This window comes from Sinocyclocheilus grahami, unplaced genomic scaffold (genome assembly GCF_001515645.1).
Source record: "Sinocyclocheilus grahami isolate Dianchi unplaced genomic scaffold, SAMN03320097.WGS_v1.1 scaffold615.1, whole genome shotgun sequence".
Classification (NCBI taxonomy): Eukaryota; Metazoa; Chordata; class Actinopteri; order Cypriniformes; family Cyprinidae; genus Sinocyclocheilus; species Sinocyclocheilus grahami.
In genome coordinates this window covers 521633-534080 of record NW_015505794.1, presented here as the reverse complement: position 1 = coordinate 534080, position 12448 = coordinate 521633, and the positions used below count along the sequence as shown (strand labels likewise).

The 12448-nt window shown below is 38.4% G+C and overlaps 2 protein-coding genes across 6 annotated transcripts in view; one reads left to right on the top strand and one right to left on the bottom strand.

The window, feature by feature from the left end:
- ano5b (anoctamin 5b) overlaps positions 1-7820 on the bottom strand; it is a 28443-nt gene extending 20623 nt beyond the window's left edge. For both annotated transcript variants that reach the window (XM_016241227.1, XM_016241228.1), the window contains exon 1: positions 7351-7820. In XM_016241227.1, the coding sequence (XP_016096713.1) occupies positions 7351-7426 (76 nt within the window). In that variant the 5' untranslated portion in view covers positions 7427-7820. The remainder of the gene's footprint in view (positions 1-7350) is intronic.
- An 837-nt stretch (positions 7821-8657) lies between these two features.
- LOC107557710 (protein TSSC4-like) lies at positions 8658-10808 on the top strand. 4 transcript variants are annotated; one of them, XM_016241223.1, is made up of 4 exons: positions 8679-8725; positions 9072-9192; positions 9425-9443; positions 9669-10808. In XM_016241223.1, the coding sequence occupies exon 4, from the start codon at positions 9746-9748 to the stop codon at positions 10664-10666; it is 921 nt and encodes a 306-aa protein (XP_016096709.1). In that variant the 5' UTR covers positions 8679-8725; positions 9072-9192; positions 9425-9443; positions 9669-9745; the 3' UTR covers positions 10667-10808. The 4 variants fall into 4 exon arrangements, with proteins under 4 accessions (XP_016096708.1, XP_016096709.1, XP_016096710.1 ...); XM_016241224.1 differs by lacking the exon at positions 8679-8725 and adding an exon at positions 8755-8968; XM_016241222.1 differs by lacking the exon at positions 9072-9192 and having other exon boundaries at positions 8658-8725.
- Positions 10809-12448: the final 1640 nt, after the last annotated feature.

Below are 12448 nucleotides of genomic sequence, written 5' to 3'. Positions count from 1 at the left end.
TGGTCATTTCCAAAATCACAAAAATGTGCACTGGTAAACAGGTATAGGTCTGGTCTCTATCGTTTCCATTCTATGAGAAGACCAACATTTGCTCTGAGCAGAGCCAACAGGTGCTGTGGTCTCGCAGGCTTCCTCTGATCGTGCTATTATGGGTGATGATTAGGCCTACTGGGAAAGAAGGCTTTGATAATGGCACCTTTGTGTAATACTTTGAAGCAGAGAGGGAAAAAGCAGCAGTAGTGTTGATAAAACCTGTCTGAATACAAACCTGTGGCCCCCACAGTAATTTCCAAGTAAATACATCAACAGTTTAACTGAATCCATTTTTTTTTTGGTTCAGCAGAACGACCGAGATGGGCTGAGCTTGTTCAGCAGATGGGCTGAAAAGATTTTCACAATTCCTCATGTATCACACGACTCGCTATAGTAGGAATATAAAGTGAACTGAATTTTTATCAGCTGAATGAACTGAGCTTACATCATTGCACTATTAATGCATGACAAAACACATAACTCTCAACAGGAAAAGTGTGTTAGGAAATGCCATAGCTATTCTGTGTGTGTTCTCCGACCTGATTCTATTCCACATTAACAGCAACTAAACCCCAATTCCAAACCACATCTTGTGTCCAGCACAAAGTCTTTTGAAAAAGCTGCACAATAACATAGGAACTGTATCTTTATCAACAGGATGCAATTGTGTCTCTGAAGAATTGAGGACATTGTCATCTCCACCAAAGTCTTACGTAGCAAAGCAAATAATAACTACACTGCGAGGTCAGGAGCAGGACAGTAAATACATTTACTGATAGATATATTCATAACCTAAAACAGAAACAAACACCTCTTAGTCACGTACACACAAACAAAAGCATAAATATTCATACAGACTGAAAACTACTGAAGGAAAACCCTGTATCGTGAATCTTTTTAATATTAAATATGTAGAATATTTAATTTTCTTATCTATCTGTTGATGCTCAAGAGTCATGATTATTTAAAAAAAGATTAAGTTTCCTTAAAACAGAATGATCCCTGTAAGAGTTTATTAATGACTTACAGGGTCAACTACTTGTTCATACAGTATGGCTATCAAAGAGAAAACTAAATTAAATAGCCTGTTACCATATCAACAACTCTCACTCTCTTTCTCACTTTCTCCCAGTTACTGACAAGCGTAGCCTCACTTGTTGGCTGTTGTCTGCAAGTGGTGCGACAATTAAACCGCTTTGATACATTCTTTTGAGAAAAAAAATCTAGCAATTTTATTTGATTTCAATTAAACTCTGGAAACATTTTAGTAGAGTAACTCTGTAACTAAATTAATCTCTATTACCACAAGAGAGGTCAAGGGAAGAAAACCACTCATGCAAACACATAAAAACAAACACAGCAGGCATGGTGTGACAGGGAGGACTCTGAAATCTATTCAGGGTCCACATGGGTGTCAGTGTTGCACTCTCTTAAGAGGATACCATGACGTCTGCCCTGATAAGAGACTGTCTTCTGTGCGGAAGCCCAGGGTGCACTGATAAACACAGAAGAGACAGCGGAACGATTCACACTGTCAAGACAGTGTATTATGCAGCCCATTTGAAAAGCAAAAGTCAATAAATGTTTTTCCGCAGGACAGAAATAACAAAACTTTGCACTGACTAAATTACTTTCTAATGATTAGAGCTCAGAACGATAAACTTCAAAGTCAGCTTCAATAATGGCATTTTTACGATCTATTTGTATTATAAACAATTGTAATGTGTGCCTTGCCAGGGGACACTGGTTTCTCTCAGTTTTTTTCCTCTCACTTTTGTGTGTCCTTTGGTTAGCTCACTGGTGGCACTAAGGGATGATTTCCATAAAGCTGTTTTGAAACATTATGCACTGTGAAAAATGCTATACAAGTTCAAATTGAAGTGGGTCAGCCCATCTCATCTCAAAAATCATAAAGTTGGTTGCTTGACCATTTTAAATTTTTCTATTTTTTTAATAATTAAATCTAAATCGTTTTGTGAACATTCAGTTGGACTTGATGAATCCATCTCAAGTTGTCCAATTAAGGTTGCTTGACCGTTTTTTCCTAATTTTGTTTGAGTAATTACCTCTATGTAATTGTATTGTAAAACCACCATTTTCTTTCTTTTACTTTGTTTAACCGCAGTAGCTGTCTTTGCGTTATGGTCCACAACAAATTTTGGTTAAACAGACGCTATCAGCAACCTCCATATCTCAGCTTTGAGCTTCTTTACTTATCGCTAGATCATATTACAAGGTACATGTGGATATATAAACATTTAGACTTAAAGGGGTCATATGATGTTGCTAAAAAGAACAGTATTTGGTGTATTTGGTGTAATGAAATGTGTTTATGCGGTTTAAAGTAAAAAAACACATTATTTTCCACATACTGTACATTATTGTTTCTCCTCTATGCCCCGCCTTTTTGAAACACGTCGATTTTAACAAAGCTCATTGGTCTGAAAAAGCGAGGTGTGCTGTGATTGGCTAGCTATCCAGTGCGTTGTGATTGGCCGAATAACTCAAGAGTGAGACGGAAATGTTACGCCCCTCACATACCGTTGATGCCGTGTCCGGCCGGAGCGACAAGACATAAACATTAAAACACATTACAAACGAGGTATTTGTTGCATCCAGTGCGGACATAATTACTGATTATAATGACTTATACTGTCTTTTTACGCGTTGCATTGCATCGCGCCGCGTAAACATAAAACTCTGTCTGCATTTGTGATCAGAGAAATGACAAACAACAAGTGCTACTCTACACTGCCCAAAACTCGCGTTTGAATCATCAGTGGCAAATCCTTTAAATTAAAACGTACTTACGTGAGTCAGAACTGCCGGCATTTTAGTCTAATGTTACTCTCCCAGGATCAGTAAACAGTCCTCCATAAAATGCACTGCTCACATCTGGATATTTGGGTTAAACTGTTTTGGAACAGTGTTGTAAATACAACTTAACCACTGATTTATAGTCGTGTCCTCTTTTGGAAGACCAAACAAAATAGTTTCGCTTTCACAACGAAAAACACAGCGGCCTAGCGTGAGCAGATACCCCGGCTTAGCGTGAGCTGAGGCCGGGCTCGAGTGAGCTGAGGCGGCGAGGTCGTGAACGGTGCGGCCGGGCGGATCCGACGAATGAGCGGCAACCACATGTGACGGACAAGTGTTGTTAAGTGAACAACTGTAACACCGTCACCCTCTCTAGATGAATTCTTGACTCCTGAAAACCGGATTTTAAGGAGATTCTGGCATTTTTTGAAAGGTATTTGAGCAACTTTCTGTTTGTTTGATTTTTCTTGTAAGATTTCGTCATCTGTTTGATCTTCAGTCAAGAAAGTTTTTGTCTGTCTTCATCTTTTCATGACGGACAATGTGTTGTGAACTACTGGTTCATTTTCTGTACTGTTTCTTCATTTTTAAGCAACAAAATACAACCAAAAAAGAATCATTGGTTAAGATTTATTTACAACAGAACAGCACAACCCAGATGTTCAAATTTGTGCAACGCATTTTATGGACGAGTTTTTTTAACCTAGAAGAGTACAAGGCTGGCTGTGCACAAAGGCTATTTCTAAAAAAAAAAAAAAGGGGTCAATTCCGACTTTGCTATGACAATCTTGCGCTTCTGAATCAGCGACTGTAATGTCTATGTTTTGTTATTGGTTTAAGTATTTGCTATTGACTGTTCAAATGCGGAGTTTTGCGCAGCGCAGAGTAACGCGTCGTGTGTGTGTGTGTGAGAGGGGAACAGGGTCAAAGGAGAGTGAACTGGCTGTCAGAAATCATCGCACGTCAGCTGTCTTAACCGCGGCTTGTGTACTGCATCATCACTGTGTCTGTCACACAACTCTGTTGCCCTTTCGGGCTTGAACTGATGGTAAAACTAACAACATTATTAACTGTCTTGATATTTACTTTGAAAGCTGACGCTTGCGATTATGGTAAGGGGCGTTACATTTCCGACGCGTGCTTGTTAGGGCTGTGTATCACCAAAGTCACGATACGATACGTATCACGATACAGAGGCCATGATATGATACGCATCACGATACATGACTGCACTGAATTTCACCTCAGCAGAATTTAGAAGTGTAAAGCTCTGTTTCGGGGATTACGTCTCTTTATATCAGGCAACCCCGTTGTGTTCCTCTGCGGCCAGATTATTAACAGATGCTCTATTCATTCTTTTTTAGAAACCTTGCACTTTTCGACTAAATTTTAAACGTTGTAAAATTAAGCGTGGTCCACTGCTGCACACGTGCCACAGTATCGATACAGGGCCAGCTGTATCGATACTCGTATCGTCAAATCTCTGTGACGATACATCGTCGTATCGATATTTTGAACACAGCACGAGTGCTTGTGGTGTTCGGCCAATCACAATGCACTGGGTCAGCTGGCCAATCAGAGCAGACTGCGCTTGTCAAAGGAGGGACTTTGTTGAAAACGACGTGTTTGAGAGAGGCGGGGCATAGAGGACCTACAATAATGTACAGTATTTGAAAAATAATGTGTTTTTTGAACAAAAGCATGTCAACATATTCTGTTACACCAAATACAAAAAATACAAAAAATAATTATATTTAAAATAGCATCATATGACCCCTTATATTTAAATTTCAGTTACTGTGCACGTTAAAAACAATGTATAGTCTTTTCTACGCCCGTGTTTTGCGCATCCCTAGATAAAGATAGCTTAGGGTTCCAAATTTAGAGTCAATTTACAATGGGAAAAGATTGAAGTCTCAACCCCAAGTCTTTACCTTGGTAAATATAGTGTACACGTTGGACTTAAATTCTAAGTCTAAGAAACAATGCATACATGTACTATGAAATATGCTCTAGAGATTCGTTTTTTTTTTGTTTCAGACCATCCCGAGCTGAGATATTGAGGTTTAAACATCCATTTGAAATTTTGCCTATATAATTTTGTTTAAAAAAAAAAAAGTCCCCTGAAACAAAAAAGGCTGCTGTGGTTAAACAGTTTAAAAAAAAAAAAAAAACATGGTGGTTTTGCAATACTAATACACAGAGTTAATCACTCAAACAACATTAGGAAAACTAAAAATGGTCCAGCAACCTCTATTGGACCACACAAGACAGATTAACCTTCCAACTCAATGTTTACAAGAATCTAATTGGATTTAATTGTTTTAGCATATCTGAAAAGTGTTTTATATATATAATTTAAAAAGACTATCTAAAACTAAACACAAATACACTGATGCATAGTCATGATATGCATGCTGCAATAACAATGATTATGATAAGAAGTAATATATTACCATGCTTCAATTACTTCCGCAACAGGAAACTTTACAGCTAAAATGAAATAATGTGCAATATGGACATTTTTAAGCATCTATAATGAGCTGGCCATTAGCTTAGCTGTGGGTTTTAGGATGATTCTCTACGAGAAGTTAAAACTGTTTTAGAGCTGCTTAAATGTATTTTAGGCCAAGCTCTGCTGCTCTTGTTCATTTTACTGTGAATTGAGCACCTATAAAATCAAACTTATATTAAACTCACAAATCTTGTAGTGCACATTTAGCTGTGATTGTATGCTTGTAGCAGTGATATAAAACTTTTCATATGAATATAACTAACTTGGAGTTTCAAGGCATTTCAGTGTGAAATAATTTTGAATATTAATAAAATACAGTGCAAGTAAAATTTATCATACAAAATTGTCACTGTAAATCCCTCTGTTTTTTCAATCACACATCACAGACATAATGTGAGCCATGGCAGGGCAGTGCCACAGTCCCAGTCGGGAAGAATAATCAAATTATTATCCAGTGAATCACCTATGATCAGTACACAGATTAAACAGTCGCAGTGACAGGCAAAGCAGGAGGGATTAGCCTGGGGTTCCCCTGAAATATCATTTAGATGATTTCCAACGAAAAAGGCCACTTTCCATACATTCTAGTTTTTCTCTTTCCTTTCAACCACTCCCTCCTACAGAAAACACATTCATGACCTCAGCAAACCTCAGCATCAGTTAGAAGAACTGCAGAGCAAAATAATAATAATAATAATAATAATGTCACTTGGGCATACAAACCCACACACCAACGTGAACACAAGTCATGGACATAAACATACACCTACATGCCTCACACTTAATAAAAGTCTCCATCAAACCTTAATGCTTTAACAACAATTACTCAACCTGTGCAACAAAAAGCCTCAGGGTGACAAGTGCCAAGCACCAGACCCAGGACTGATTCATTTCAGCTCTGCTCAGCTCAATAATTCATTTTACATTATTAAAAAACAAGATGAGTAATATCGAGTAGGATCAAACTAAACTGTTGCATGACACATCTGTCACATCCCTGAGCTAAACCGTCAGCGCAGGATATTCGGTTCAGATAATACTCTATTTAGTTGTCATGGGGGAAAACCAGGAACGTCTTCCCAGGCCCCATGTCAAGGGGGCCCCCCTTAAGGTCCTCTATTGCAAACTAGCCTACCATTATCTGGAATGGTACCAGATAAAATAAGGATTTTGCTATTTGTTTGATGCAATACTGCAAAATCGAGTACAATACATTACACTTTTCAATACTGCACTGATTAAAATACTACTCGCTTCTTTTTTTATATCACATTCTTAAAGGAGGAGCCTTAAGTTTTCTAGTCTAAAAATGTCCTGTGTGCAGTGGAACTGAATGAACTCTGAATGAGTCACAACGACACCAGACATTTGAACTGATTCAACATAAGGACTGTTTGATTCTCAAGTTAAACTGGGACTGAGGCCAAGCCATGTGGCAAGACAGAGTAACGCGAAAACGAATTAAAGGGGTGATCCAAACTGCTCCTAAAACTGCTATTCATTCAAAGATACTACAATAAAATATCACGTTTCTCTGTACTTTTTCTAAATCCGTAGGTCATGCAGGTAAATGAACACCAGGACTCTTTTACTGGATTTAAACCCTGTTAAAACACGCTTTGGTAATGCAGGATACAGCACGGTGCCAGTTAACAACAGTCTCTGGGTGTAGACCGCAACTTTTCCGTGTCTTGCCATTTCAGGAACTTAGGCTATTTTAATTTGAGCTCAAAACCGCTTATCTGAATATATGTACTTTGTTTATACTTCTTTATTTTGTTATGGCGAACTGACCCAGCGAACATGTAGCAGTGTATCTTTTATCATCGGTCTTTGATTCTGCCAGCTGATTGAACGCAGAGGTTATTTATTTCTCTTGTCCTTTACCGCTGACAACAACTCCCAGGAGACTGACCTTCTCATTATTATGATACTGAATAATACGGCATATTACTGTTACACAGCTGTTGTAGCAGTTTCCTTACCTTCAATCTGAGAATCCAGCGTGTTGGACATTTCTATCAAAGTGGCTTCTTTCGTCTTCCCCGTTAACCTCTTCATGATAAATTCGTGCGTTTCTTTTCTCCCACGGGACAATTACAAAAAAGAATCTGTATGTCAACCAGATTAATCTGTCTTTTTTTTTTTTTTTTTTTTTGGCTGCCGAACGGGATTTCCGCCTTCAAGCTTTAGGATGTTGGTAGGGAGAATGTAGCGGCTAAACCGTGAATCCCTCGCTCGCTTTCTTCTCCTAGACCTAGAGGAGAGGAGCAGCAGCAGCAGCGGCGGCGGCGAACTGATGTGGTGGTGATGATGATGAGGTCTTAAAGGGGAGTGGCTTTCCGTCGGCATACTGACATAAAATTCGTGAAAATTATTACCGGGCTCTGGGGTCACGCTCTTTATTTCCTGTGTCTATGTTAAATCACATTACTACACGGTATATATTTTTGATTAAATTCAAAATTAATCTGTAAAAGTATACACCTCTATTTGTTATGTTTGTCCTGTAAAGGAGACTTGGGATTATGATTCTTACTATAAGCAGTCCTACATATCCATTACGTCAATTAATTTTTAATGAAAGCACATTGGGTCAGATCGCACGTGCTTCTATCTTAGAGCATTTGCTCTCTCTGCTGGTCATTGAGCAGATGGCAAAATGTTGTGGGTGTGTCCCAATCTCCTATAGTACCATGTAAAGTGGACTTAAAAGGGTATTCTGCCGTACTACATTCTAAAAATGTTCTAAAAGAAGTCGTTTTTGGCATCTATGGTTCCATGAAGAATATTTAACATACATGGAACTTTTCCAACCCACAAAAGATTCTTCAAAGTGGTAAAAAGATCTTTAGATTAAAAAATAAATAAATAAAGTTCTTCATACTAAGAAACAAATGGTTATTTTAAGAACTACACTTAATATATGAAATGAATATGAAATCTTCAATAGTTTACATACTAGTCATTACGCACCACCTATGTTTATACATTTAGGTTAATTGAATAAATATGGTGAACATTATTTTGTTTATTACGACACCTTAATTAAATTAAGCCCATTTATTTTCACATTAAACATCACAACATTAATTGATTACATTAAATTTCGGCGTTTAAATAATTGAAATATTTATTAAATATTATATGAATATTGAATAATATTATATATTTAATAATATCTTACATAAACTCATTTGTATTATATAGATTTATATATTTGAACGTAACTGACTTGTATATTATATTATATTATATTTGAGAAGAAGTGAACGACGCAGCTGTTTTCTTTCTTATAGGAAAACTACATTACCCACAAAGCAACTCTTCGTGTAGCATGCGCATTCACTACAGCTAAAGGTATGCTATTGCTTATGTGAACCGCCAGATACGAGTCAAATAACGGAGTAATCTTCAAAATATGAATGCTATATTTAAATACTTTTGTTATCGAAAACTCTGTAGGGTCTAAGGGCGTTTTGAGTTTCTTTAGATCACGATAATTATCACATCTAGGCGGATTAACGTTAGCTGACTGCGTGCCGTTAGCTGTCTTAACATGCGTGATCAGATTATGTTTCTGTTCACTGACATTTCATTCAAGTAATTATTAATTTTGTTAAATGCCTGTATTTCGCTAATTTCTTTAATTTAATAAGCACACAGACATACAAAGATATGCTGATTTTGTTTCATACACGCTTAGGAAGAAGAGGACAGCCTCAAGACTACCGCTATGGCCATAACTTTGACCAGTAACGTTACTCTGGACTCAGTGATTTTTGCTAAAATGACCAGCTCGCAGTACCTGTGAGTCTACAAGCCCAGTAAGATACCTGCATGCACCCATGCGTCGTTCCAGCTGTATAACAAATCCTCCGCTTTCTTCAGAGTATTGCCATTATGAAGCATACAAACGTCTTCATATTAAAGAACCACAGCGTCACATGGATTTTAATCATGGTTAATGTATTGGAATACCTGTGCTAAATACATGTAATGTAATTATATTTAATTGGTGAAGATCTCACAGCTTGTTTTTCATTCTGGTTCCTACAGGTGTCTCAAGATCCTTTAGGTGAGCGAGTAGTTCTTCATCTATTCTTTTCTCTCCATTTGTCCGTTTATCTTTCATGAGTTGGTAAAAAATAAAGTTCAAGAACACCATTCTATTTAGTTTATTAGCACTAGTGTTATGTGCAGTCAATACTTTACATTTACTTTGTTACTCTTGGAGAAACTGTCAGGAGATTCTGGTTTAGTGCATCTCTAAGCAAGTATTTCTTAATTCTTTTATCTTCAGAGCTTTCAGAAGATCTCTGAGCATAAATATCCAGCTTCTAATTGTATCACTTGACCTAACCTCAGAGCAGCAGCAAAATGAGTGACTCAAACCGCAAAGAAAAGGATGCCCTCAACAGTCTGTCTAATAGAGATACAATTGAACTCCCAGATGATCTTTCTCTGAGCGACTCTGACTCTGAGGAGCCCACTGAGCATTTCAGCAGAAAGGTTGAGGACTTGTCATCGTCCTCAGAGGATGAAGACGAGACTCTGCAGCATGTCCAGTCTGTTCCTAAAGAAAATCCCACCTTCAGACTGACAGGTGGGAGCTCTGGTTTCTGTGATCGGAGCAGGGGCATCTTTGCACAGTTGGATAGTGCTGCAAAGCTCACGTCTAAAGATCTAGGTGAAGACAACATCCTTGATGGCACGTTCACCCGTCCTGCTCCACCATCACCTCCACAGGAAGCTCAAAGGAAGTGTGGTGGCCAAGAGACAACCAAAAAACAACCTCCAGGCAAAAAACTCCCTGACTACCTTGCAAACCCTGAGCGCTGGACCCACTACAGTCTTGAAGATACCGCTGACACCAGTGATAGAAAGAATAGTCAGATCACTCATCAGTTTATACAAGGTCTTCAAGACAGCAGGTCTCAGAAAGATGTGCTTGAGACTTTCACTCCAGCTTTCAACCAGGATCATGGTAGCCCCAGTGAGAATAAGATTGTGTTCACTAAACCCAAGATTAAAGATCAGAGTGGGAGCAAACTTGATCATGCTAAGAAGGAAGAAGTTGAACTTCAACATTTGGATGACAGACAAGTGACTGATGAAGGAGAGGATGGTCCTCTTCATCGCCGCTTCAGCTCATGGGAGAATAAAGAGAAAAAAAGAAAGTGGAGGACTGAAATAGAGGAGGAAGACAAAAAGGTGTCCAGTGTTGTCTTCAACAGTAGCAAGAAAGTAAATCGCAAACACTTCCGTAAAACACTTGAAGATGATGGTGTCACAAAGTGAGCACTTTGTACATAAATACTTAACTACTGTTTTAATGTTTATGCTTTTCAAACATACTATTTTGTATAGAGTTGTTTGACTTTCCATGTATCTAAGTTTTTGTTGTATAATCCATGAAAAGCTCTTGCTGTCATACTGTACAGGCTCAAAGGATAGTGAAACAAAATAACCCACATATCTATAGATTGAAAACCTGTCTGCAGCCTATCAATGTTTTAGTGTGTGTACAATTATTCTGAGGTGTCGGATTTTTATAACCACTTTTCATGAATAAATTTGACTCAGTTATGTACTTTGAGATCACATTTAATAAGTGTGCTTTGTCTTAATGTTGATTGATCATGAACAATGCAAATTAGAAGAGGAAATCTGCTTCTGGTACAGTAAGTAACAAGGCTATAACAACCATGGGCATTGAGTTTGACAATGACAACTTCCTACTTTTAAAAAAAAAATTTAAATTAAATTAAATGGCCAGTGCTTATTATATGGAGAGGGGAAAAGTATTATTTTCAGGGTTCCTACTGTCCTGCTAAACCAAATTATAGAAGCATAATTTTCAGACCTGGAAGTCATGGAAATTACAAGATTACTATTACTAAGATCTAAGATACAATAAACTGTGAAGCTCTGGTGAACTCCATGCCCAAGAGGGTTAAGGCAGTGCTGGAAAATAATGGTGGCCACACAAAATATTGACACTTTGGGCCCAATTTGGACATTTCACTTAGGGGTGTACTCACTTTCGTGGCAAGTGTTTTAGACATTAATGGCTGTGTGTTGAGTTGTTTTGAGGGGACAGCAAATTTACACTGTTATACAAGCTGTACACTCAAAGTGTCATTTCTTTAGTGTTGTCACATGAAAAGATATAATAAAATATTTACAAAAATGTGAGGGGTGTACTCACTTCTGTGAGATACTGTATACGCGTTATAATTTTGAAAATACAGAGGAGTGACAACTCTAACCACCTCTGCACATTCAGAGCTAACTGTTGACGGTAATGTCTGTGTAGTGTGTGAACTGCTTTAGAGGGGTCATATGATGCAATTTCAATTTTTCCTTTCTCTTTGGAGTGTTACAAGCTCTTGGTGCATAAAGAAGATTTGTAAAGTTGCAAAGACTAAAGTCTCAAATCCAAAGAGATATTCTTTATAAAAGTTAAGAGTCAGCCACGCCTACCTAAAACGGCTGGTTCTAACACGCCCCCACATGTCTATGTCACTATGTGGGAAGATTTGCATAACGCCGCCCAAATGTTCCCGCAAAGAAAGAAGGCGTAACTTTTATTCTCGCTGTAGTATTGTTGCCACTGCCGCCATGTCATGAAGACGCTGTGTGCTTCGTTGTGAAAGAGAAACTACTTTGTTTGACCTTCCAAAAGAGGACGATATCTGCATCGTCATGCCAGGAAATACATCAACTTAGTGCTGTGGATCGCCGGATCGGCTTTCACTGTGGACCAAGCGGAGTCCAGCCCGGGGTCGTCACATGTGGTTGCCGCTCCTTCGTCGAATCTGCCGGCCACACCATTCTCAAGCCCGCCGCCTCTGCTCACGCTAGGCCGCCGTGTGTTTCGTTGTGAAAGCGAAATTACATTGTTTGGTCTTCCAAAAGAGAACACGACTAGAAATCAGTGGTTAAGTTGTATTTACAACACTGTTCCAGAACAGTTTAACCCAAATATTCAGATGTGTGCAGCACATTTTATGGAGGACCGTTTCCTGATCCTGGGAGAGTAGACTACAATGCCGGCTGTTCTGACTCACAGACTGTAAG